The sequence below is a fragment of the Elgaria multicarinata genome, chromosome 4, assembly GCF_023053635.1.
Source record: "Elgaria multicarinata webbii isolate HBS135686 ecotype San Diego chromosome 4, rElgMul1.1.pri, whole genome shotgun sequence".
In the NCBI taxonomy this organism is placed as follows: Eukaryota; Metazoa; Chordata; class Lepidosauria; order Squamata; family Anguidae; genus Elgaria; species Elgaria multicarinata.
The window spans coordinates 88,520,278-88,547,685 of NC_086174.1; the positions used below are offsets into that span (position 1 = coordinate 88,520,278).

A 27,408-nucleotide genomic window follows, 5' to 3' on the forward strand; every position below is an offset into this window, starting at 1 on the left:
ACTGACAGCATTTTCTTGCCTCTCATATAAGACTTTTAAAAAGTATATCCTCATTAGCAAAAGCCTTAAAAATATAGATTCATTAATGGCGCAGTCCTATTGGATCCGTCCTTGATACTTGTAAGCCTCTGAACTCGGAGGTTTACAGGTATCGAAACAGAGCAGGAGGTGTGCTAATTTCACCTGTCTAGCTGAGGTGTCAGGGAGGGGGAGGGATGGAGGCTGGGGATAGCTCATATTGCTACTTCCCTAGTCTCCCCCCCTTCTCACCCACTGGCATGCCACCTTTCCCTCCTCTCCAGGTTCATGCTCTCTCCATGCCAGCTGCGAGGGGGCAGGGAGCTCAGACTCCTGGGTACCAGGTTGGAGCGCTGTCTCCTTCCTCAGATCCAGGAATCCGAAGTATCCTATGACACACACCCGTGCCCACGTGCTGTCTAGGGGCCATAGGATTCCTCTAAGTGTATGGTTTAAATACTCTTAGCTGTGTCAGTACATTATCTTTTAAATTTTGTGGCCAGTAATATTGGCCTGCTTTTGTTACCACTGTATTCACTCACATGATGAAAATCTTTCTCCCCAGATCATTCCACATCAAGTGGCACTTCCTCATTTAAGGCCAGCCGCTCACTCGTCTCAATTCCCACTGCCCATGTGATGCCGTCTAATACCAGCTCTTCGCTGTCCAAACATCGGGAACCTCTCAAGTCTGACTATTCAAAATGGAGTACTAGCCTTTTGAGGTCCGCTGGAAGCAGGCATCAGGGCGTGGTGGACAGTTCCCTTGATATGAAGGACTTGAGGCCTGTAAGGAAATGGTCGTCTTTGTCTAAATTAAGCACACCGGTTAGCTGTAACCAGGATGGGGGTGCTTACTCAGCAGAGTGCAGGGCCAGCATGGATAAAATGGGAAGAGACAAGGCTGTATCACTGCAACTAAGAACAAATGGGACAAGCTGCTTGCACAATAGTATGGAACTACTCAAGATTGAGGACAGAGAAATTGGGAAGAAAAGAAATGCTACCTTGGACTGCAAATACAAATTTGAAAGTTGCAGCAAAGAAGACCTGGGGGTCCCTGATCCCTCAAACAGGAGACATGCCTTAGACATGACCTACAGTGCCTTACCTGAAAGCAAGCCAGCTATGTCAAACTGTGAGGTTTTTCATCAAGGATACGTAACTTTGGGACCTCAGGCTGTGAGTGGGATTCCCATTCAACCCTCTGAGAGGACTCAGCGGTGGCTTACAGAACAATTTCATACAAACCCTCCAGAGTCTAGGCCTTCTGAAGAGTCATACAGTTTACCTCCTTGGCAGTTACAGCAGCTTGAAGAACTTAGAACAGGAAGTGAACATCCTGTGCAGGTAAGAACAGAAATTCAGTGTTTGCTGCCACCATGTGGACAGAAAGAGAAATGGCACCAAACAACATGTTATTAAGTGAGAGCAATGGTCCTTCCCAGTCATGTAGTACATCACATGTCTGTCTTCTTATATTGTAAAGGCTTCAATTGAAACAGATTGGGATGACACCATTTTTCCAGGCATTGCTGGTGGATATGATCTGATTTACCCCAGTTTCTTCCTTTTCTCTAAATTTTTAGAGCCCCTTAATTATGGGTAGATAGGCAAATTATACATTAATATGAATGTGGTTCAGTCCATACATTGACCACAGTCAATGGTACATATTTGCTCTCAGGCTAAATAATTCAGTTTCTTGGTAGGATAATCTATTTTCCCTGACCTAAATACTTACCACACCTTCCTGCTTTGAAGAAGGAGTGCTGTCTTCAAATACATATTTTACATACTCTTTTAAGCTTTGAGATAGTACAGTTAATTTTTCTGTTTCATCTATTTGGTTATTCATGAACATGTTTTGAGTGAAGCAGCAGTTCTACAAGCTTTTAAATAAAGAAGAAGTGTCATATACAAATAAATTACTTTTCATTTAATAGTCATTGCATCATGTACTCTATGACAATAGCATAGTTGTTTATATAGTATTAGACTAGTTTGATGCTGCAAGAATGAAGTTTCTTTCTTTTTACTTTTTGTCTAGATTGTAATAATTCACTAGAGTCCAGTTTTGCTCTAAAACATATTGCTGTTCTTAGAAAATTTAGCTTTAGGTGTATTTCAAGTGACCTAACAATCAGCCAGACAGGTCCTCTCTCTTGTCCAAATATGGAGGTCCTGCAAGTTTTCTAGCCAAGCCTCACCTGTGTAGAAGATGCATTATCATTACAGCCATGCCCTAACCACAGCACCTCCAAATAGGATGCTGATATATCATGGAGCCAGTTAGTTGGACCGGATCTGCACCTCCAAGGCAAAGGCTACATGTTTTGCTTTGGCTAACTCAAAAGCGAACAAGTTTCATTTGCAATTGAAACTACCTTTTCAGTTATCTATATGTTGACCCTCTTGTCTTAAGTCCCAGATTTTCTTAACTGCAGTAATCCAAACTGCTTATGAGTCAATTGTAAGTCTTGCTGTGCCAGCCAAAATCAACCTCAGGGTGAGTGCAGTGAGTGCAGTGCAGCACATGGCATTGCTCTGTGAAGCGTACACTGAACTCCTAGAGCTGGTGCAAGGAGAACCTGGGAGCTGATCTTCACACCCTGTATGAGAGCAGCAGGGGGTAATGAGTAGAGTCTTCTGCTCCCTGTAATGTGGTATCCTAAAGGCTGTGGGAGTGGTTCTGCCCAGCATAGTACCAACAAAAAGGTATATCAGGAGGAGGTTATGGTGGTGATAATGAAAATAATACTTCACATTTATACAGTGCTTCAGACTGTTCAGAGCATTTCAGTTAAATTGTTTTAGGAATTCTTACAGCAGTCCTCTTTCTCCAGATAATTGGATGTGGAAGGCTGAGGCTGAGAGAATATCAGTTTGCCTAAAGCCAACCAGTGAGTGTATGGTTGAGGTGGCATTTGAACCAGGGTCACCTTGGCTTGCATTCTTAGTCTTGAGACTACACCAGCTCTCCATAGAACAGACTTGTCTTAATTATGTACATGAGGTTGTGTAAGAGTTACAATCCTGTTTTGGTTGTGTACTGGTGCTCCAGGTTTTAATATTAACAGTTTAAGTTGCGTGGAATAGGAATAACTGGTATAGAAATAATCATAAGAACATACAGATATTTCTTTCAGACTTTTGTTGGTTTGGCAGCTTTTCTCCCATTGCAAATGGTAGGTGCCTTTACACCACAGTCCTGATCTAGTTTGAGCAGATTAATGGGGGCAGATGGAGGCCACACATGGACTATTAACATTTGTATTCTCACATCTAGTTTGCCCCCAACCCCCAAAGAATTACTTCTTCAGTGTCTCTTTGGAAGTGTGTAACTAGGCTTTGTCTTTAGTAGCTTTATGCATACTGAAATTGTGAAGATAATCTAACCTCACTTTTATTGTGTGTTTCTAACATTACTTTGAACTGAGAAAGAGAGGAAATAAAGGGCTAATCACGTCTTCAGGTTTGTATATTTACCTTCGGCTTTCCTGCAAATTCTGAGTTCACCCCATGTGTTGCCTGTGCACCTGAGCTTTCAAGAGATTAAAATGGCTAATTATTGTCAGATATTTTTAGATGTAGATAGGGAAAATAACAACAAGAAACACATAATCTTTTTTTCCATTCTTTAGCAAAATTTCAACTTCTGATACATTAAGATATGTTACATCGAATATCTGTATCTTTAAGCTGCTACATCTCTTAATACTGGTAAATTTTATTAATATCTGTGCATTCTGATATTTTCCCTATATACTGGGTATATGATGTAGCTTTTCCACTAAATGTGGCCTTTCAATTCATCTCAACACACTGCAGCACTATGCAACAAGTTGGGAAGACCTGTGCAGATTGCATAGCAGTCCCATAAAATAATACACCATTCTGAAACTATATTTCAAGTCAAATGTAAATAAGTGACTGACAAAACAGAGCAGCTTAAAATTATGTAGTTAACTGTTTCGGCTTGCGCCTTCGTTGATTTCAGACCAAGCCCCAGGAGCCAAGGTGAATATGGGTAAGGATGCTGAGGATGGAGAGAATTGTCAAGAAGGTGGTGTGAATAATCCACAGCAGACAACATCCACATGCAGTCACCCATCCCGCTTATTCACAGTGGCATCTGCTACATAATTGCAGAAAAGGTTTAAAAGAGAGCTAAAAGCGTAGGTGAAATGCTTTCAAAGTTAAGGTATGATGGAATGTTCTGAATATATTCAGATGTTCCATAATGCTTCTAACATTCCAGGATTGGATGGTCTTTCTATTGGAAATATTTCTATGTATGAAATGTTGTGGTCATATAAATTAATCTGTCTTGCAACAGCTTATTCAATTGTTTTTGTTGTGGTGGCTGACTTGTGATTCCTGAAATAGTTATGAAGGTCTGTGGTTGTTTTCCAAACAAACCTCACGTGGTATCTCAGGCATTTGCATTCTGTAATATATATTACAGTGCTAGGTTTCCATATGACATTCCATTTAATGAAATAGGTCTTGCCAGCCATTCTGGTTTTGAAGGTGACTCTTCCACTAAGGTGGGCATGCAAACACACATATTTCACAAATATGTCCAATGATACAGCACATAAAGATCCTACAGTAAATTCATTGGGCAGTTTATTCTATGTGAAACAGAGATCTGTAAGCAAAGCTACGTAGATGACAAAGTAGTAGTATTTTAGTACAGAAGAAATATGTGTGTTCTGAATTTCTGAAAGGTCTGTTTGAAATAATGATTGCACAGCTGTATACACATCACAGCAAAGGGCAGAAAAGATAAAAGAATCCTAGACACATCTATCCAGTATAATGTGTCCCTTAGAATACTCTCCTCTGGCTTGAAAGTCCTGTGGAACTGGAGACTGAAAGGGAATTGGTCTGCAAATTAACAGGGCGTGTGTTTATTTTTTATTTATTTATTTATTTATTTATTTATTACATTTTTATACCGCCCAATAGCCGAAGCTCTAGTGTTTGGGAGCAGGGCCTAGACTTGGCTTGTACAGCTAAGGCTACAACCTTTGCATTGTGAAATAAGCTTTGAGGAAGCTTGGAAGTGATGCAATCAGCTATAGGAAATATTATATCCTTTTTGCCAACAGTGTATTCTGTTCTTCTGCTACAAATGTTATGGCTAATATACTGTAATAGTGTATGGACGCTTTCCCTCAATGTTCAATACAATTAATCCCACTGTGTTCAATGGGGCTTATTCCCTAAAATGTATAGGTAAGGCCCATCAAACGGAGGGAGACTTACTTCTGAATAAGCATGCGTACAATTTGGCTGTGACTTTTTCTTACCTCTTCTAAGTAGTATTTTCCCTCATGTCCCGCCCCCCACCATATAAGTCACAGGAGGTCTATGTTGGCTTCAGATAAGGATGCTGCCATAGTTTTCTTTCTCTAGATAATTTCGTGCTTCCTGTTTCTTTTTTCTTCATTCTGTTTCAGTTTGTAGTGATGCAGTTTTCGGTTGCTTTCCTCCCCTGTCCTTTTGGCAGAGTCTGTAGTATCAGAGGTCCACAAACTACCCACTCTTTGGTAGTTACATTAATATAAGGCATTGATATATTGTGCTGGTGACACTGCTGCAGTTAAGTTGATTCCAAACCATCAGGGTGTAGCTTTAGTACACAGTCTGTTCTGGTGTAAAAATAATACACATCAGCCAATCAATGTTCTTAGTCTAATAAATTCGGAGCTCCTCTGTTGTTGTGTTGTGGGGTTTGGGGTTTTTTGTGTGTGTGTTCATTTGTTTCATTGTTTATGTCCACATAATTTGATTATTCAGGTTACCATAGTGGAATAAAAGTAAACTTTCACACACAAAATTCACATGAGCTTCACAAGAATGAACATGAGAACAAGAACCAAGAAAATAAGCAGGAAATTGAGTAACAGGTTGAGGCCTCTATTTGTAGCCAGATCCATTGTGGCCACCCTTGCGTTATACGTGTGCTTGCAACAGAAGTCTTGATTGCAGTTTCAGACTAGTTCGGTTTCAGCAACAATGGGTTATGGGTGACATATATGTATATCACATCTTCAGTTCTTGGCTTTTATTTCAGATTTTATTGTCCACCACCTATGAGAAAAGGGCTGGTGAGCAAAAACTAATAAAGATGGTTCCAAAAACACACCACCCCCAAACTCACCCTTAACAAAGATACAGCCAACCATTTAACAAGTGGTAACTTATCATGGTGTGCACGTAGCCACTTTATAAGGCACTTGTCTGTCTCCTCATGCCACATGGAAAAGAGATTTCCCCCACACAACAGGGGTCATTGTGTGGTAACACACATTTTTACATTTATAATATGACACATTGTGCAACACTGCCCTCAGAGTTGCCAATCATCTGTGTCTGCCCTTGTTTTGAAATATTGGTAATTCCAAAGAGTATTTAGTATGGAAATGTAGGGCACAATCCTATGTATACAAATCCTACAGCTCCCATCATTTCCCGGATGGCCAGTTTATATTATTGACCAATTACGGAATGACTGGCTCCTTATCGGTAGACAGTTCATGTGTAGTGCACTGTGTTTGCTTCTACTATTCATGGCACAACTTATATTCAGCCATCCACATTTCTACTTTCTACTCTTGCCTTGGCACGTGGTTCATTGTCCTTTGGCAAAGGTGATGAGAAACCAACCTTCCTCTCTAACATGGAGTTATGGAGGCATCTGGGATCATTCTCACAGTTGCATTGAGTGTTAGAGAACCCAGGGCAACAGCGAGAGGATCCCCATCTGCTCCCTAGCAATCTAGAAACAAAGGGTTGAAGGGATGGGAATTCCAACCTTAGCTATTTTGGAGGTAGGCAATGGAGGTGCTCAGATCATCTTCCTGCCCAGATAAGCACCAGTCTCTGGCTTTGAAGGGGAAGGGTGGGCTGGCTTGAGAAGGGATTGTTCCTTACCTCCTGCAGAAGCACAGTGGGAACTTGGGAATTAAGGTTGTAATTCCATGCAGACTTACCTGGAATTAAAACCCTTTGAACATAATGAGTTTTTTTTTTTATCTAAAAACAGATACTGCGCATGTAATAACATCGAGGTGGAATCCATTCTGCATGTGCTCTTCCATTGCAATTTTTACCAGCAGGCAAGGAAAGATTTATTATGTCCTATTATGCAACGTTTCCCTGGATGCTCCCCTGAGTCACTTCTGATTAGTCTACTTCAGGGCTCCAGTAAATCTACCACTAAGTAGGTAGCCAAATTCCTGAATTTGGCCATCCGCACCAGATCTCTTATGGATGTCTGATTGTGCTTAAATCCACAGATTAGCAATTTTATTATCTATATATCCCTCCCTTTTTCACTATGCTAGGCCCCAATAACTCAATTCTGTTCCCTTTTCAGAAACCAACAAATAACAATCTAGTATCTTTAGTGGTTTTGTAACACTCCCTCTTCTTTTTTTATCCCTACTTTGTACGGTTTTATATAATGGTGTATCTTCTTGTTTTATATTGGTCTGTTGACTGTAAATAAAGAAAATAATACACACACAAAAATGAGTAACTTTTGAGTAAACGTCCATAGAATTGTGCTGAAGGGAAGGGGCAGAGGTCTGGTGACCATGAGTATTGACTTGGCTACCATGGCCAGCCAAAATTTATGGGCCCCTTGATACATGGACTAATCTGTATTGGGGAAGTTAATACATGGGAGAGCAAAGGATATTTCCTTGTGGTCTAATCCCACCTTTTCTTAGAAATATGAGGTTATTTCCTTACTGTTCTAGCCTTGCTCACTTTCCTGGAATTGACTTTCAGGTCAGTAGCATAGGGAGATGGTCTCTTTATAACCTCTTTAGGTTACTTTCTCATCCCTTACTATTCTGAAATGTTTATAGACCACAGGGAAAAAACTTCACAATGTGGGGCATCATCTTGGCAACATTAAGCACTTTTAAGTCGTACTAAATCTAGTGGGTGAGTAACATCATGGTGATAATTTTTGATGAATAATGGCATACATTTTCTAAATTAAGCAAATGTATTTCAGATAGGAACTAATGGACTTATGGAGTGTTCAATACAGTGCTCCATTGAGGCATTACAGAACTTATAGTAATGTGTAAACTCTTTTTTAGTTTCCTAATGTACCTCAAAACATTTTTTTAGTTTCCTAATGTGCCTTTTTAAAAATAAATGGGAAGATGTCAAATATTCTAGGATTTGCACGACAATGACTTTCTTTTTCTAGTATCATGTTATGAAATCTTGTGCTCATACAACATCTCTTTTTTTTTCCTTTTCAAGCATGAAGTTTGTTAACTCATGTTGCATCTCCATTTGTTATTCTTAATGAACATACCTCTAGTTTATTTTTAGATCTTAATAATTTGGCCATGGATAAAAACAAACTTGAACTAAGGGAAGTTTGCATAAAATACTCCAATGATGGCTTCAACCTCATTTGGGAAGCAGGTCAAATATGAGATTTGTGATTAGCAACTACCATACCCTGGGCAAAATCAAACCTGAAGAGAGATTCCACCTGGTCCACCAAGCAAATAAGCTTCTCCTTTCTCCCATGAGGGGGATTTGCTGGGTAACTGCCCAGGCATGCAACTTCATTCATGTTTCCACTTAGAAGCTTGTGATAAGAAATAAGGACTGGATTTAAGAGGAGGCACAATTTTGTCAGCTGGAAGTCAGATTTTAGAAATGAAATGATTGTGCTTCCCTAAATCTTCAAAATCTTCCACTACTGAGGTTCTATTCCATTCCATTTCATTCCATTCATTTAAATCCCACCTATTTTTCATATTATAACTCAAGGCTGCATGCATAAGGTTCCCAGGCAGTCTCCTTCTCATTTAGGCACTGACCAGACTCAGACCTGCTGGGCTCTATCAAGGTTGCTGCATCATGTGCATTCAAACAAAATATCATATTTGGTTGATTTCTATTTATTTGTTATTTGACATCAGGTAATACCAGTTGTTTGGCATGTGACAGACAAAAATGGGGCTGTGGTGGGAATGAATAAGAAAACACACTCAGAACAGGCAATAATGATCTAACAAAGAGGCTCTCTCAAAGATATAAAATAATCAAAAATTAAGGTAAAATGTAACAAAATTTTTTAACCTTTCAAATGATTTTAAACTTTTCAAAAATGTCGTCATAGCTCCAGTTTGGTCAGGGAGGCAAATTTCCAGCAGTGTCAGGAAGGAGCACAGTACTTTGGATTTGACTGTAGATAACATTGATAATAGAGCTGACGAAGAACTTGGAGCCAAATGAATCGGCACGTTTGTTCTTTTATCAAAAGATACTCAAGCGTTTTCAGTCCCAGTACTGCCATTATGCTCAAATAACGGAATTCTCTATTCTTAGTCTACTTGTGCTTCCACTAAATGAAACTAATAATCATCGGAATTTAAAATGGTTCTGTTTAATGAAACACAGAAAATTACCAAATACACTTTCTTTAATTTATTCAAGTGTATCAATTATATTCACCAGCCGAAACTAAAATACACAGAAATACACCCCAGACAACTTGCTAATCAATTAGCCTTCATTTTTATTTTAGGACTAGATCAGAACAAATGGTTGTTTTTCAACAAGGGAGAATAAATTCATATGTAACATTATCATATAAAGAATAAATTCTCAATCTGTGGAACAGCGCTAATCATGTAATGAATCATTAGACATTGATGCTTCTTATCACCTCAGTTAAAGTGATACCATATACATATACAGTTAAAGTGATGGCATGTACACTTCACAGAAGTGACAAGAAGGTTCAATCTATGATATAGGTTTCAAACAACCAGATTATATGTAAAACCTGCACATAGCAGACTTGAGAAAAATAATCTAAAAGTGCAGTTTTTACTCATTCATCAGAACAAGTGATATCTCTGGAATATGAAAAAAAACCCCACAACGGACGGGGTCACATGTAATAGTCAGTTGACTGTAGTTAAGGGAATGGGCTGCTGGATTAAGTGCTCCTTTCCCCCCATACCATCTCTTCTTTCACTACTTATATCGTCCCCAACCATAATCATGGTTAAAAATAACCATGACTTGAAATCAGAGTTTGAAATTGTTTTCAAAGCACTGTTTAATAATGAACTCAGTTAGTTTTAACCACAGATAAGGTCAGTACCCAAATAATCTTTAACCATGGTTATGGTTTGCACGGGAATTTGTGTCAGAGGAGTGAAAGGGTAGGGGAGAGGAAGCATAAAGCCCTGTAGTTCCGTTCAAAATCCTTAGCCAGGTTAAGAAAACTGAGAGCGTTATGTATGCATCGGGTATGTGTGAACTCACATGTACAACTCTTTTTAAAAAATTATCCATAGTAAGATGATTTGGCTTTTCTCTACATTGAATCAAATATGTTTTCTGAACAGTTTTAGGAGAAAAATTAAAAAGATATGACCAAATATATTTATCTCAAGACTTTTTAGTCTGGGAATATTTCTTCTATTTAAGCTAGCATTATGCACTGCAAAAAATGCGAAGCATTGACTTTGTTCATACTTTCCCCTAATTTTAGCCTGGGTTTGTTTTTGTATGTTTTTGTGGTTTTAAGTTTTTGTATATTGTTTTTAAGTTTTTATCCTTTGTAAACCACCCAGAGACCATTGACTATGGGGCGGAATATAAATGCAATAAATAATAATAATTTTATGTTTGAGAAAAGTATTGATAACAGTTTGCTCCATTGCTTGTGCTTTTATTCACAAAAATCAGTGTTAACCACTCTACTTGTCATAACAGTCTGGAAGCAATCTAGTGTCTTCCACCAGTCTTAGATTAACTGGCTTTAAAATACAAGAGAGAAAATTGAGTATTTGCACATATAACCACTACTTAAAGGTATATTTATGTTTGGGCACAATCTGGTTCTCCATTCTGCGCTCAGATTGTTTTAGACAAATGATATTGTTAAACTATATAATTTGCGTATCAGGTTGATTTACTACGGTCATTTTTCAGATGGAAAAGTCAGTGACCATGTAGTGGTTTAACATTTTCAGGGTTTAAGTCATAAATATGCTGAAGCAATGTTGATAATAGCTTGAATGAACAATCCTAAAAGCCAAGATCTGAAAGTGGGTTGTACAAGATCTTTTTTAGATAATATAATGATCTAAGTATATCTCTTAATAGCTCATTCATGGCTGATCTCAACCTATTTTTTATTCAAATATAAAACCAAAATACTTAAAGCTGATTGGCACTGATACGTAAAACATATGGAACCAAAAGTTCATGATTGCTATTGGAACATTTTATAGTTGATTCACTAGCACATCAATTCAGTAATCAAAGACACTAGTCTGCAACATCCACAGAAGACCTCCCTTTTTTTAGCAGGGTAATTAGGTTTAGCTCATGCATAGCGTTGTGAAAATAGGTTTGACATCACTGTTCAGTAGTGGTGCTTTTAACACGGTTGCAGTGGCTAATAAGTGCATAGTGCAGCCGGTGAGATATTGCTTAGTCCAAATGCTGGACTTCCTTGCAAGGATTTCCTTGTGCTGGAGGTTTCATGTTTGGTTCTTTTCCCCTTCTGGTGTGCTTTTCCCATCGCATAGTGCAGTGAAGCTCAATCAAAGAAGCTGGACTTCAGAGAAGCATCACAATGATGCAGATAAGCAAGAGGCATATTAAGATAAGACAGAAATTTACAAAGAGCTCTTGAAGCCTCTGGCGTGTTTGTGGGTTCACCTCAATAGTAGAGGCTCTCCTCAGAGCGGAGCGTGTTATGTACTGGACCTTCTCCATGGCAACAGGAAAGCAGAAACTTAAGAAAGTAGAGCAGATTTTTAAGAAGCAGAGGTTTTCAAAGTGCTTAATATCTTCTCTTTTGTTTTGTTTTTAAAGAGTCTTTGTGGAGCTAGAGAAAGCAGGAAAGTGAAGTGTTAAAAATATAGCAAAAAGTGCTTTGACCAGTGCAAGTGCAAATTATTACAGTGGGTAGAACACTTGAAACAAATATGTGAGTTTTCATTACAATTTGAGACATTTTACATTGAAAACAAAACAGTAAGACCAAATATAGTTAGAAGTAACATTTCACTGGGCTTATTCTGAAGGCCGCTGTGTACAATACAGAAAAAAGCCTATTGCAGCAGGCTTACCACATGAAAGTTAGTAAGAGACACATGCTTTTAACATCTATGTCTGGGATATATAGCTGTATGCAGCTCTGCATACATCTTTAACACTTGATGTGGATGGTCTTAGGGGAGTAACAATGGAAATGCTGCAAAATGGTTCAGAATCATATGAAGCCTTCCTGAGAGTTCTGTGGGACATTTGCCACATGGATTTTGACTTGTGACCCATCAAGCCAAATGTAGCTTGTAAGGTTGATCAAGTAATGCACCATGTAAGGTGGATCAAGGGGCTCGTTAAGTTTCCTGGTTTTTTATGCCTGTCCAAGAGTGCAAGAACAATGAGGTGGTCAAGCACCTGGCAGTCCAAAATACAATGCTGGTGGGCTGTGTTCAACTTGGGTCACAATTTGTACAGGAATGTTTTATATAAATATACTCCACAATCCCAGCTTGTATATCCATTACTTTCCCACTCTGTTTCATTTTAGATAAATGAAGGGCAATAGACCATTAGCCATTAAAATGTTTTCCTGACACTGTGTTCAGTTCTTTTTTTGGCTTACATTTGTCAGGGGTAGATGCTGCAATAACAAGGCATGCAGAAGTATTCTCAAGGGACTTGGTAAAAATGGTATTCCTTCTTCTAGCCAAATATGGACTCAGTTATGCTAAAGTGTTTATCCTGCACCAAGAAGGCTATAGTGAATTAAATACTGGCAGATTGCACACATTTGTTAAATGTGGCTTGACACTTCACAGTCATATATCATAATTAGTTGCTAGAAATATTTATATATGTCTTGTTACCGAATCAGCACATTGATTAAAAAAAAACACATACCCCTCTCCAGCATGCAACATTTTAAGATGAAATGATTTTATGGAACTCTTCATGCTCCTTGGAAAGGTCAACAACATACTTGTTGATAGAGCTGCATTCTTGGCAAGCTAGGAAATTGCTTTTTCCCTGTACTTTAAGAACTTGCATTTGTGAAAGTGTAGATTTTTAAGGAGTTAAGACTTAATGATCCATCGTAACAAGCAGGCAAACAGCCTAGGTCTTGTTTCAGTGCAATACATAATAATGATAGCTAGGTAGTAACTTTGATAGCTAGGTAGTAACTTTGTCCATAATTATTGCTCTGAAACTAGAGGGAGAACTTTGAACTACATGAGGGTTATATTTTCTTTTACATCTTTATATCAAGTACCAGAACTAAAAAAGCGTTTGAAGAAAATAAAAAACAAAGTATAATCCTGTATATATTTGTTTAAAAGTAAGTCCCAACTTTGGGCATTTTTACACCAGTGTTTATCCCAGAGATCATCCCTGGATTGTCCCTGTGCATCCACATGAGTCCACTCCTATGTTCTGTTCAAGATCTAATGTTAACACATGTCCCATTTTTGCTCTGATCTTACTCCCTTTTACCCTTGATTTTTATGTATTAAAATGTATTATTAATGATATGTTTTATATGCTTAGGTTATCTTATTGACCTTTTGCTTGGAATGACTGTACCTTTCTTTTTCTGGTCTATTGACTGTAAATAAAGGATTGATTGATTGATTGACACAGGGGATCCCGGGATCAGGGAGGGATGATCTCTCAATTTCCCCTGGATATCTGGGAACACTTTTAGCCCAATTCTTCCCACAGTCTCAGGATCGTCCTGAGACTGTGGGAGGTGTGCGGGCACTTGTCCCTGCTTCGTCCCGCCTCCTCACAAATAAATGCAAGGAGGTGGGAACCAGGCATGGAGCTCTTCAGGCACTCTGTGCCCATCAGGAGTGGGGGGTGGGCAGGAGCATTTTTTTTTTTTACTTACAGTTCTGTTGGAGTGCAAATGCGCTCATCTCTGTTAAAAAAAAGAAAGAAAATGGTGGCTCGACAACCTTCCGTCCTCCCAGGATGTCGCGTGTGCGTGTGTGGACAAAGGGGAGGATCTTGCGAGCAGAATATCACGAACTCCTCCCCCCTTCCTCCCCTGATGTAGACATGTCCTTTGTTAAGTGGGGCTTACTTCCAAGTAAGTGCACACAGGATTGCAGCCTTACTTTCACAGCTTTAATATTTGAAATTAATTGCAGCAGTGTTCAGAATATAGAAGCCCTTTGTATGCATGCAGCACCTGGTGAAATTCCCTCTTTATCGTAACTGTTAAATCTGCAGGAATTCTGCCCTCTTTTGTATCTGGTCACTGTAGTATAGCTCCTGCAGCTTTAACTATTGTGATGAAGAGGGCATTTCACCAGGTGATACCTGCTGAAAATCCCTTTTCAATACAACTGTTAAAGATACAGGAGCCTTATCCTCCTTTTTATATGGTCACCCTAGTTACCCTCTTCCTGTTGTATGAGAGGGCTGGTCCTGATTCGCTCTAGAATTTTGTTCAATGCATGTTCAAAACCCAAAACATTTGTGAGTTGGGAATCTTCAAACATCAGACTTTCCGAAAGCAGGTTGGCCAACAACCTGAGAAAGTGAAGCCAAACCACTCATACAGGAATGCATATGAATATTCACAATGAGGCAATGGCCTCCATAGTGTGGATCACCTGGTGCCTAAGTTGTGGTCTTTTTGGCCTTTGGGGAAGACTTTTTATTCACCCAGGCTTTATAGTATTTCAGTTTTAAAATAGTGTTTGTGCTTCCTAGATCTTTTGACTGGTGATGTCTTCTACTATTCACCCAGGCTTCATAGTTTTTCAATTTTAAAATGGTGTTTGTGCTTCCTAGATCCTTGCACTGGCGATGTCTTCTGCTGGTGGATTTACTTTGGTTTTATTCTATGTATTTCAATCTATTTTAGATTTTATGTAGTATTATTATATTTATATATTTTACGGTTTTAGCCTTTAATCTGTAAAGCACCTAGAGACCTTCAGTTATTGGGTGAAATAGAAATGCAGATGTAAGTACATCTGTTTGATTTAGAAAACCTATTTTTGGGGTGGTGGTGTTATTTCACTGTTTCCTGAAAAACAAAACAAAACTCACAAGACGGTTGTGAGCACTGTTTTCTTGGACCACTAGAGGTCATCCGTCTGCTGCTGATTCCCCTCACCACCCCTGAATCTTCATGCAAAAAGAAATACTGCAAATAATGGGGAGGCCATTAATATTATCACATGATTTGAGGAACCCAGGCATAGTCTGTCAGCAATCCCGTGGTAGTTTGTTCTCCTGCTAAAATTCTCTCTTTGGCAGCAATGATTTCGGTGCAAGTACTGAGATCTGCTTTAGCCCCCTTAAATCAGTCTGGGAGTTCAGTTAAGAAGCTGGCAGTGGATCTTTAGGAAAACGTATTTTATCACCATGAGCGTTGTGGTTGTCAAGAATCAGGTATAAAGTAAAGGACAACTAAAGAAAAAGAGGTTAAAGTCGGTGAGAGAGAACAGCAAACAACAATATGGAAAAGTTCTGTTTGCTCCATTGGAATAATACAATAGCAGTGAGAAATGCCTTTCAAAGACAAAACACAGGATGATCTGACATGTTAAAAGTAAAAAATGTTTACCTAGTTTACAAGGAATACGAAGGAGAGAACAAATCTTGGGGTCTTAAAAATGTTTGAGATTCCCCTTCTTCTGTCACTGAAAGATCAAAATGATGATGATGATACCAAAACTCCAGCTTTTATTCTTAAATAAAATAATATTTTCCTCTCAGTTCTATTATTCTATTTCACTCCACATGAGAATATACAGTGAAACGGCTTTACCATTTCAGTTGGTGAATAAATTAAGCATCCAGTACATTTCCTATTTTTAAAAAATAAAAAATAGATTGTTTCTACAATGTCCAGACTTTTCCCCATTTAAGCTGTCAATTGTAATAATAGCACAATGTTCACATCTTAGTTTATTAAATTATGTAACCATAATATGTTATCTATTGCAGCAGGGATCAGAGGTACTTATCCTGACAGGCTACAGAATTACTTAGAACTTTCCCAAATCCATAGTCTTTTTGCCTGAGATGTTTAACAGATTTTTCTGTTAATCTTTGGTGAGAGTTTTTATTTTCAAAAAAGATATCTTGTGGACAAAATGGAAAATGCAATTTACATAATAGAAATTATGTAGCATTGAAAAGCTGCAAGATCAGGTACTCAGAGAGAGTGGAGAGTGTTTCTCTAATATATCTTTATGTTACAAGTGTAAAAAGAATCTCATTTCTTCTGAGGATGATCTCTTTCTTTTTGCTTTTGACGTTTATGTTTCTAAACATAATTATGTTTATAATTAGGTTCGTGTTTTTAATCATGCACTTTACTATTTGAGAAGATGGTATATTATTTATAAATTTACATTGCAGGTTATTTGGAGCCTGGTTGAAATAAAAAATCCTTGTTAATGACAGTGGCTACAATCCTGTACACGAATAGGGTACTTAAATCCAAGTGACTTCAGTGAGATTTATGTAGCTTAACTATGCAGGATTGTAGCCATTGGCTAGGATCCAAAGAACCAGGCTCCTAGATCCATGAGCCCAACAAACCTTTGGGTGTTTGTTCCTTGAACAACAGCCCCACATACCAGATGGCAAACCACTTTTAAATCTGAGGGGACTTTCAGAAGCAGTTTGTGGGATGACATGGGGTCTGATGTTCAAAGGGGAGAAATGTCAAAGATCCTACTGGAGAGGAGTTGTTGGGGTTCCCTGAGTAACTATAGATCCCAGGCAATTCTTGAATACAGTATATTGGATTCATTTGCTTAGCTGCAGTAAAAACAACAACATGTGCAAGATTCCATATTCAAACAAAAATGGCTTAATTGTTTAACTGAAAAACGAATGCTATACATGAGTCAGCTACTTTTAACGAAAAGGAAAGGATATCATTCTTATTCAATAGAAAATTAAGGGAAAGAGGGAGATGTCAAAATTTCTGACATTGTGAATGCAATGTTCTTTAATCTGTCCTCCAAACAGAACTGAAATATAGCTTGATTTACTTTGGTTTATTGTACCATACTTTTTCTATCATTCCCTCCCCGCGTCCTCCCTTCCTTCACACACACAAAATAGAAATGCTTGATATGCCTACATCTGTTATAAAACAATCCTAAAAAGATGCAGAAAGCAACCGATGTTGGAGTTCTGTATCAAATCAATGATTCTCAACAAAAGCTGTAGACTTCTTTAAGAAAAAAAAAAGGTAGAATTAATTTAGAAAACCACAAGTCATAGAAAACCACAAGTCAAAATCCCTTACCTCAACAGCCAGTGATTACTGAATTATATGATGATATGCTCTGGGAAACTAAAAGGCGTTCTCTGTCACCGGGTTTGTGGGAACAACTGAAGTTGGTTGAGGGAAAAAATAACAAAAGTTTCATAGGCAGGGCTCATGATGTCATTCAGGAATTTAGCTCTGGCGATTGGTTATAGGAGAGCCTTTATAACAACAGGAAGGTTGCATGGCTAACCTCATTTAGAGCAATGATGTTTAGTATTTGAACTACCAGGAGAAGAAGAGAGTAAAAAGGACTCTGCATATCTGCAAAGTGAAGAATCTAAACAGAGGCATGATAGTGAATTCAGTCAGTAATGATTGCACAGTAGGTACAAAGCAGTTTCCTTTGTCAGTTATAAAAACTCATTGGGTTGAATGGTGCCAGACTGCAGCTACTATTTTAAGTAACTCTTTTATAAAACTATAAGATAAAAATGAAAAATTGAAACACGTGTTTTAGCTTTGCATAAAAAGACATTCAGGATCAATTTTCCCAGGTATGAGGACTGTGGACCACAGAAATGTCTAAGTAATTAGCTCTGTGTGCCTCATTCACATCCCCCACATGCTGCACACATTTGAAATCCCAAGTTTCAAAACCAGTTAGTGATATTGAAAGGACATCTATTTTTCTTTGGGGCAAGGGGAATCAAAATTACCCCTTGTGGTGTGTCTGGAGTAGCTCTTGGGATAATGGACCAGATAATTAGGTCATGCAGTGCTCAAAAGTAAATAGAGTAGCCTGCTTGTTGTGTACACTTCTGACTTAGAAGAGCTGAAGAGAGTTTCATAACATTAAAGTGAATTTCCAACATTATTGGCAAAACACTTTTAATGAAATACATAAAACCACTTCTTAACACAAGTGATTCCATTTTCTGACTTACAGCTCATGATGCTTGTGTCAGATTAGCATTTTTGGAGTGATGTAAGCATCAATCCTTTTAGTACCAGTATTGTCCTTTTCCATTGTTGGAGTTACAGATGTCTGAGGCTTTCAAGAGAAAGACACCTGCCCCTTTAAAAAGAACCTCCACCTTTAGTCTATTGTAGATAAGGTACCATTTTGTTTTATCACACATGAGTGTGCATATTTACAAGTGGGCCTCCAGGTGTTGATGGACTACAATTCCCAGCAGTGCTAGCCAGCATAGCCATAGGCCAGGAGTGATGGGAGCTGCAGTTCGACAATATCTGGACTGCCCTATGTTCCCCATGTCTGCCCAAAAGCAATATAAAATAGTAAAAGCCTGCAGCCAAAGAGATGACTAGTTCCAATCAATATGTGACTTTCTTCCCCATCACCACCTCACTTGCCTTGCTGTTCTCTCAGGAATGCCAGGTCATCCTGCTGTTAAAATGGGAGAACCTCTCCTTTCTACACAAGTCTGAAAGGTGTAGTGGTCCTCTTGGGGTTTAGATCTAACTCTATAACTCTTTGGCTCCCTGGTCCACATTGTGATCCAAGCCTCCAAATGCCCCCTCTTCTGTCTACATCTTTCCTGCCAATATTACAGAGCAAGTCAACCCCTTCTGTGCCTAGGCCCTTTGAGAAGTTTCGTTCTCATCCTACTCACCAGGAGCACTTAACATTTCCTGTCCATAGATCTTATATGAGCTTTTCCCGCAGCCTCTCCTTTTCATAAGCATCTCCTTTCTCAACTCAGGTGTCTTCTCTGTCCCTTTTTCTAGAACCTTGTTTCTATGTGTTCCCTTGCTTCCCTGTTTCTCACCAAACTTTGACTCCCCACACCCCTCTTACTTAATCAATCTTGTGTTGGGGCTCCCTTCTTTTTAGTTTCCTTATTTGCTGGGAACTCTTTCCATTCAGTTTTCTAGCTCTACTTTGCGCCACAGCTCCTCCTGTCCTCAATGCTCAAGTTAAAGGAAGCCAGATTCCACCTGGATATCAGGAAAAACTTCCTGTCTGTTAGAGCAGTACGACAATGGAATCCGTTACCTAGGGAGGTTGTGGGCTCTCCCACACTAGAGTCATTCAAGAGGCAGCTGGACAACCATCTGTCAGGGATGCTTTAGGGTGGATTCCTGCATTGAGCAGGGGATTGGACTCGATGGCCTTGTAGGCCCCTTCCAACTCTGCTATTCTATGAATTGTTAATTCCAGCCCAATGAAACATTCTATTCCTTCACAGAAGGCTTCTTGGAAAACAGTTTTGTTTCCTGTAGAATTGGAAATGTTTGTGAACATTCCATAACATCAAACTTGCTTATCCAATATTTGTTAAAAGTGTTGTCACCAGATATGTGATCATATAATTTTATCTTTTAGTAGAGTGCAAATGCATCTTATCCATTCCTGCCTGCATTTCAAGTATGCAAGTGTGTGTGTGTGTGTGTGTGCATGCGTGTGCACGCGCGCGCACGCACACACACATTTATTTGTAGAGAGAGGGAAAACAATTTGAAGCAATTTCTAAACATATGTAAGGTCATATACAGAGAGAAATACACAGATTTAATTCCTACGGTACTTTAGAAAAACCTAAAAACCATGGAGTGACTTGGAATACTGTCACATATAAAAGCAATGCATGTATTTAAGCTTTGGGTCAACTTCCATTTTCTTCAGGGGACAGAAATGTGCAGCTGCTGCTTACATGACCTTAAATGGAAATGATCTGGGCTTTCTCCAGGGGAAATAGCAATCTACTACCAGAACATGTTTCTCTCTATTTAGAGATCTGGTAGAAAATTATTTGGGAATCACATTTAGGGAGAGAGGCATTTTGTACCTTGTTGTAGCAGCATATTTGGCTTTTAAAAATGACAACATTGTTATCTGCACACTGGAAATGATTCTCACAATCTCACATATTATATGCTAGCTTTTAGAACTGCAGGTGTATCTCTGTATTTAATTCTACAGTAAACAGATATTCATTTGTATGAAATGGTTAACAGCCTGATCTTACCAGTGGCTGATTGTTCAAATGTGAGTTCAGGACAGGGTTGAAATTGAGCAAACATGATATTATAGGCCACCTAATGTGCTGGCATTGTTTACTGATTAAGGATATTGTAGTGTACTTTGTCACTACTGTACCTAGGAACTGCATTCTCACCAGGGTGCCAAAAAACTTTTAAAGTCATAGTTGAGGAACCAATATTGTGTAAACGTACATGCTTGTGGAAGAGGCAAACTGTCACCACTAGTCCACAAGCTTTGCAGGCAGATTTAATCACTGACTTCTCCAGTTATAGGATCTCTACTAGGGTGACTTGGAAAGGCAGCAGACCTATTGGACAATACTGAGTCAAGTGGACCAATGGGTTTAATCAGTATACAGCAGTCCCATATGATTAGAAATTTATTTGTTATGGGATTACAGCTCATATACAGTATAGTAGAGAGGGCCTGACCATGCTTATTTATTTATTTATTTATTTATTACATATTTATACTGCCCAACAGCCTAAGCTCTCTGGGCAATTTACAACTAATTTGATTTTAATGGTGGTAACATTCAGGTAAAAGCCATGGAAATAACTAATGACATGTATTCACACAAAGTAAATATCTGACCCAAAGCTAAGTAACAAAATGATGCTGTGTACAATCACTCTTCAGAAGTAAGAAGCAGTTTTAACGCTTTGCTTGGAATTGGATTTTTAGGTATATCCAGATTTGTCTTGTTTTGATTCTGCATCATTTTTTAGACTTTGCCTTCTTGATGAGATCCACGTCTTATTTAAACTTGTTTTTCTTTTTAAAAAAACAACAACAATTTATTGCTTTACAAAAAGGAAAATATTCACTGGGAACAAAACCAAAATGTTTGCTTGACTAATAACAAATAAGACCAAATTTAGAATGTTAACATAGAGCATGAGAATGCTATTAATTTATTTATTTTTAGAGTTCCTTTTCTCCTGTACCCTGGACTGGGTTTGAAGGGAGGTGAAATATGTTAATGCAGACACCATTCAGCTTATCTCTGAACAATAGAAAAAAGATTTGTACTCCTTCTATAGTGAAGCTGGAAGTAGACATTAAATACTGGTTTTAATGTCCGTACTTTTTCAGCCATAATGCTAATGGGAATTGCTGCTAATTATATATATGCCTGCCTACTTCATTTATTTTGTTTGAATGGACTTGATGATGTTCTGGGCTACAGACATGAACAAAAAATATATTGTGGAAGAGGCCCTAAGAATTTGTAAACACTACAGCTGATATTTAATAGGGTAACATGAAAGCAGGTGTTTAAATTGTGTGTGATTTGTTAATGAATGGAAATTAGTTTTAATATTCTGTGGAAAACACAAATGCTTTGAGCCTTCAGCATCACCATCAGTATTTAGAAGGCTATGAAATTTTTTGTATTGTTGGATGAACTGACCTCATCCTAATTTGTAATATGCTGGCTGAATTACACATCCAACTTTATGGATTCGGATGAAAGTTCTCTGTTATTATAAGTTTTAAAATTATCTTTGAATTTTTGAGCATGCCCCCCTCCTGAAATACATCACAGGACTATGGGCTGTGTTCTTTTCTGCCCTGAATATCATGATATAATGTGTCATGATGCATCCCTCTCTGATTGGCTGTGATTTGTTTGCATCAAGCAAGAAATGACTGATGGAGGTTAGTCATGCAGAACACATGTATGCAGAAAATATAAACTAACTTGTAATGAAGCTTGATTAGTATTGCAAAAATATTAAAGTTCAATGGAACACATTCTGGGCTCATTATACAATTTGGAATTATGAACCTACTAGATTTGATTTATGAGCTGCCTTACTTTAAGTTTTGGTGGCTCCCTAGTCCTTTTCCCTATTTGGAAGGCTTATAGAAGCAAAGCTAAACACTAGATTGTTGGATTGGACCTTACAAGTGTGAATTCATAATCATCCCCCACCTCTCATGTAAGATGTTTCTTTAGAAAATGTTACATATTTGGCAAAAACAGCACCAGTTGATTTGCTAAGAGTCTTGTAACTTTGGAGCTGTGCTGAGTGTTTTTCTGATAAACTGTTCCAGGAAGCACTGAGATTAGCTGTGTTCTTTGACATGTTATGAGTGCTGGATGAACGCAGAGGCAAAGGCATATGAAGGAGAGATAAAAGGCTTGAAGGCCGGTTGGGGTACTGTTCCAGTAACCAAGAATTCTAGAGCTGGATTATCTCCTCTTTAACAGCAATTATAGACTAGAGGCCAAAGATTGCATTTGTCACTCAAGCTGTTACGATTTTTCAGCTGTGGCTTACATTTTTACCAGGAGAGTAATTCTAGCTCTGTACAACTAAGTAGAATTTACTCTGATGCTCAAGAATAGTGATTTGGCTACTCTCTCCAATTCAAGCAGCACATGGTCTGAGTCTCCCCAGCTAAGGTGAATCAATAGGAACAGTTCATTCATTCTCACCCGTTCTGTCTGGAGAAAGCATGATAGAATAGGCAATGCCAGTTTGTGAGAAGGGGAGGGTGTACCATAGCTGCCCAGTGGTGATTGAGAAGGGAGAGGGACCTCACACCTTGATTGGTCGGTGTTGCTGTAAAGCAGAGGAGGCAAGGGGCAACAAGAAGTACCCAGCATGGGCATATACTTGTTGTGTCAACATGAGCATATTATCAAATCATTCAGCACAAATGGAATGACATATACCTATTTTTTTAAATTGTCTGGGATTAGGGAAGAGGTGAGCACCCATAACCTGCCTCTTGGCCCACAAAAAGTATAGGAGAATACTTTGCATAATTTCTTTCTCTTACTCACTCTCAGTGGCAGTTGGAGAAAAGAGAGTTTGGGAATATGGTGCAGCTCTTTTCTATGGTGTTTGAACCTTGGTAGGAAAGGATTGCTTCACACTTGGGATTTCCTTGGGTTAAGAAGTTGGGAAATCTGTTTGAATCTGTAATCCCTGACCACGTCATAAATGTTGGTGTGTTGAGTGTGAAGTTCTCCATGATTTGTAACATGTCACTTTAAACTTGTTCATCTGGATGCACTTGCCACACAAAGGTCTATGGCATGACCAGGGGTGCAGGCATGCTTGGGGGCAGGATGTGTATGCTTGTGCACATCCCATTCCCACTTTAGGTTTACACATGATGTGGGTAAACGCCTGAATTAGACCTACAATCTGTGGGTGCCTAGAGTCATACAATCATAGAATAGTAGAGTTGGAAGGAGCCTATTAGGCCATCAAGTCCAACCCCCCGCTTAATGCAGGAATCCCCTTAAAGCTTTCCTGACAGATGGCTGTCCAGCTGCCTCTTGAATGCCTCTAGGGTGAGAGAGCCCATTAAACACATGATACATATGTGAAACCTCATTGTGTATTAAGGCAGAGGATTCCTTATAATGGCAATTGTATGTTAATTCCAACTGTCCAAAAATTCCAATATATTTATTTAAGTAAATATGTATACCGCATATTAGGCCTGCACAATATGTGACCCACCATGAGGAATGCAGTCTCCCAGCCATGTTCCACTAGTGTCTCAGTAAACACCCTGTGTTTTCTGACTTTCTGGGTGGTTTAGTTATCAAGCAGGATGTGTCTGAGTTGCATTCAGCTTGTGGTATGTCTGTCTGAGAGAACCATGGAATCCTAAACTCATTCTGAACAAATGCAGAGGACTCTGGGCCACATGATGCTACCAGTCTTAAATTTTATTAAGCTCATTTGTTTGAATCTTTCCATGCAACACTTGGAAAACCATCCATTTGGAAACACACTTATACCTTAACATTGTATAAAATACCACACAGTTCATTTCATAAATACAAATTAAAATTACACTGTGAGAATATTTATGATAGATGTTTGACACAAGAACTATACTTAAAAGTCTATGCATATATGTTGTTCACAGGCAACTCAAAGATTTCTTGTGCTGCCATCCTCTCAGCCAAAACATTTGGCATTTTTTTGAGTTTTTGACTTTTGTATTAACATTCTTACTACCTCCAAATTCATTATTGTATGAATTGCTATTATGGCAATACTTTCTAGTTCAGTATTATTATTATGTTTAAAAACCCACTTTTAACAGTGCTCTTTTGCTGTATCACACATTAAACAGCTTCAAAGAAGGTGAACGATTGTAATGATCTTTAGCGAATTCAAATGTAATGGGAAGATAATGAGAACACTTATTAAAACAAGTGCTTCTATACTTAGGAGAGACCTTCTGTTATCTCTGGAAAATTCCAGACACACTTGCTCTGAACGTCAACTGAAGTGCCACCTAGAAGTGTTGTCCATAACATTGGCCAGAATGTAGATGGAAGGCTTTCTGGCAAATGTGTTAGTGACTTTGGTGCATGATTTAAAGGAACTGCTTTCTTTGCTGATGATATTTTAACATTATGTGTTAGCTGGTCCATAGGTAAGTAGTGTGAATCACCCCTTTGGAAACATTTCTGTCACTGGAGTGTGTTGGTTCCAGAAGTGCTATAAAAGAAAAGGGGATGGCTTAGATTCTAAATACTATTTTTGTCTCACTTGTGAAGTCTTAAAACATATGAGGAAAAAAAATTCTCCTCACAAATTGATTACCATTACATTGACCCTTCTTTTACAAGGGACTACCACTTTTAAAGTTTGGTTAACTAGGAAAGGGGTAAGCAGACAAATGGAGTTGCAAGTGTCTCCAATAGCTATTTTCATTGTCTGCCAATCTTTAGAAGTGCTAAGTAATTTGCATTAAAATGATGTCATTCAGAAGTCAATGCTGATATGCTCTGCTGTTTAATTTAGCACACAAATGTCCATAGGGCTCAGAATTCAGAATATAAGGTTCCTGCATTCCTCTTAGGGTTCAAGACGATGTGACATTTTTACATCCAAGGCTGTGACGTCATGGTAACTATAAAATATCTGCAAAAGTAGACTTGGGCAAGTAGAGCCCAGTTCTCCTTTGGTTTCTGCAGGCAAAAGTCACCAATTATACATTAATAAATAATGGTATACAAATTATACATTAATAAATAATGGTATACATATGTTTTGTACTCCGGAATTCACTGCCAAGTACAAACTCTAATACACGAAATGGTCTTTAGAGAGTTTCCAGAAAGCTGCTTCTTTCAGCAGCTGCAGTGCTTTAATTAATTAATTAATTTGAGTGGCTTGTGCGCTGAAGCAGTTCACCTGGCACCTGAAACCCAAATGTGGACTTCCCAATCTGTCGCTTCAGAGCCCTGCACTAGGATTTTGGTGCTATAAGAGCTGCTGTCTGGAAGTGGTCTTGAGGAAAAGCAGATGGTGGCAGCAAGAGCACATAAGCTTCATCAGTGAGTAGAACTGCTGTCTACCTGTGGAACCTAACAGAAGGGGGGGTGCATAGAACATATATTCTGTTTCATTGACATCTTTCTGTCCAGTTAATGGGCAATACAATGAGAAGTTGAAGTAACCTTGTGTCACCTACTTCAGTCCTCTACAGCAGCAGGATTCTTGAAGACTTGTCATTCTTATCATTACGTAACATATGCTGACTTCCATTCTAAATCTGCTTTGATGCAATATTACATTGCATTTTGCTCTTTTCTCAGCAGTTCTTGCAATAGTTAGCCCAGTATTCTAACTGATCAAAGTAATTGTATATTGTGTGAAAAGCCCATATTGTGATTCTATTTATTTTCCTATTGCAAAATAATTTAGCATCATACTGAACTCCAAAAAATGGTGCAACTATGTCCTTAAGCAGCTTACTTTTACAATTGATTACATTGTCATTGGATCCTTTAGGACATCAACCTTAATATTTAGAAATATCAGATCACCTGTATTTTAGTAACACTGACTTTTAGCAGGCTAGGAACCTGTTGTGAATGTTCAACACCATGTGTCCTGTATGAATCAAAAGTGTCTTTGTTGTTCTGGGCAGTATCAAGGGAAGTATATTTATAGCTTGGGGGGTGGGTGGAGTTGGATACAAGTAGTGGAAAATTAATGTGCATGTTTTGGAGGAAGGAACAAAAACAAGTAAGCCTCATAACATTAAAAGGAAATGGTAAACATCAGTTTAATCCCCCCCCCCAAATTTACTTCTCTAGAAACCGTTGTACATTTACATATTCAGAATAGAATAGTATCTTGTATCTTTGAACTCCTTTAATCCATTGATTGATTTTATGGGAAGCAACAGATGTCAATTTATATGCTGTCAAAGGAAAACCACAAGCACTTCATTCAACCTAGGACAGAATCCTTTCCCAGTTGTCCTAGAAAACATCTGTCTGGTTGTAGGATGTATTTCTTCCAAACGTACCGTCTATTGGGTTGAAAATATCTGTTTATTTTTAAAAAAAGCATAGAGTAATGTCCAAAGGTTTCTACTAACTTGTGTTTGACAAAGGTTTGGTCTTGACCCTCAAGACAAGGCAAACTGGCTGGTTGTGGTAAAGTAGTGCTACTTGTAGCAGGTAGTTAAGGTTTGGGGTGTAAATCTGATTCATAGGCCAGTTCTTTTTGTGAATATTCATACCTATGTTCTTTTGAAGACCAGCTAGAAATAGCAACTTCATGTTATCATCAAGCATAAGATTATTTCCTTCATTTAACAGAGTTGACTCATCTTTCATCATAAATATTAAAATCCAAAAATTAGATTTTCATCATGATGATTTTTGTAACCTACAACTTTCACTGACCCTTGTTCTACAAGACGGATTGTCAGTGGCATAGCCAATAGATGATGCTTTATTTGTCATTCCAAACAAATAATAATTTGTGGATTGAATAACAGAAAAACCCAAATAATAAAAAGCTTATCTGTAATTCTTCAGCTAACTTCCACTTAAATCGAAGTGGAAATCAGGAGAACACTAACTGGAAATACTGTAGATTATAACTTGCGTAAACAGTAAGACAGCCATGTTCCAGCTACATCCTATATGAAGAATAAAAGGATTGGTTTCTTACATTCTTTCATAAGAACTTTCTGAAGTATATTTCTCCCAATTAAGCATTAGACAATATTTTTAAAATGTGTAAGTCTTGTGGGTGAAGAAGAAGGGGAGATATTATTCATTGTGTCT

General features: G+C 38.3%; 2 protein-coding genes across 6 annotated transcripts in view; one reads left to right on the forward strand and one right to left on the reverse strand.

Moving 5' to 3' along the window:
- Positions 1–27,408, forward strand: part of CEP85L (centrosomal protein 85 like) — a 393,742-nt gene that overhangs the window by 52,388 nt on the left and 313,946 nt on the right. For all 3 annotated transcript variants that reach the window (XM_063124727.1, XM_063124726.1, XM_063124728.1), the window contains one exon: positions 584–1,368. In XM_063124727.1, the coding sequence (XP_062980797.1) occupies positions 584–1,368 (785 nt within the window). The remainder of the gene's footprint in view (positions 1–583; positions 1,369–27,408) is intronic.
- On the reverse strand, positions 5,013–17,556 carry PLN (phospholamban). Of its 3 annotated transcripts, none has more exons than XR_010025383.1 (3): positions 17,366–17,556; positions 15,665–15,740; positions 5,013–6,120 (listed from the first exon to the last, which is right to left on the reverse strand). XR_010025383.1 is itself a non-coding variant. In XM_063124732.1 (3 exons), exon 3 carries the CDS (start codon positions 11,806–11,808, stop codon positions 11,650–11,652), a length of 159 nt encoding a protein of 52 aa, XP_062980802.1. In that variant the 5' UTR covers positions 11,809–11,920; positions 15,665–15,740; positions 17,366–17,537; the 3' UTR covers positions 10,257–11,649. The 3 variants fall into 3 exon arrangements, 2 of the variants coding, with proteins under 2 accessions (XP_062980802.1, XP_062980803.1); XM_063124732.1 differs by lacking the exon at positions 5,013–6,120 and adding an exon at positions 10,257–11,920 and having other exon boundaries at positions 17,366–17,537; XM_063124733.1 differs by lacking the exons at positions 5,013–6,120; positions 15,665–15,740 and adding an exon at positions 10,257–11,920 and having other exon boundaries at positions 17,366–17,537.

Bases quoted from the DNA above. Each gene is read 5' to 3' on its own strand.
- PLN (XM_063124733.1), bottom strand. From the start codon at position 11,808: ATGGAGAAGGTCCAGTACATAACACGCTCCGCTCTGAGGAGAGCCTCT.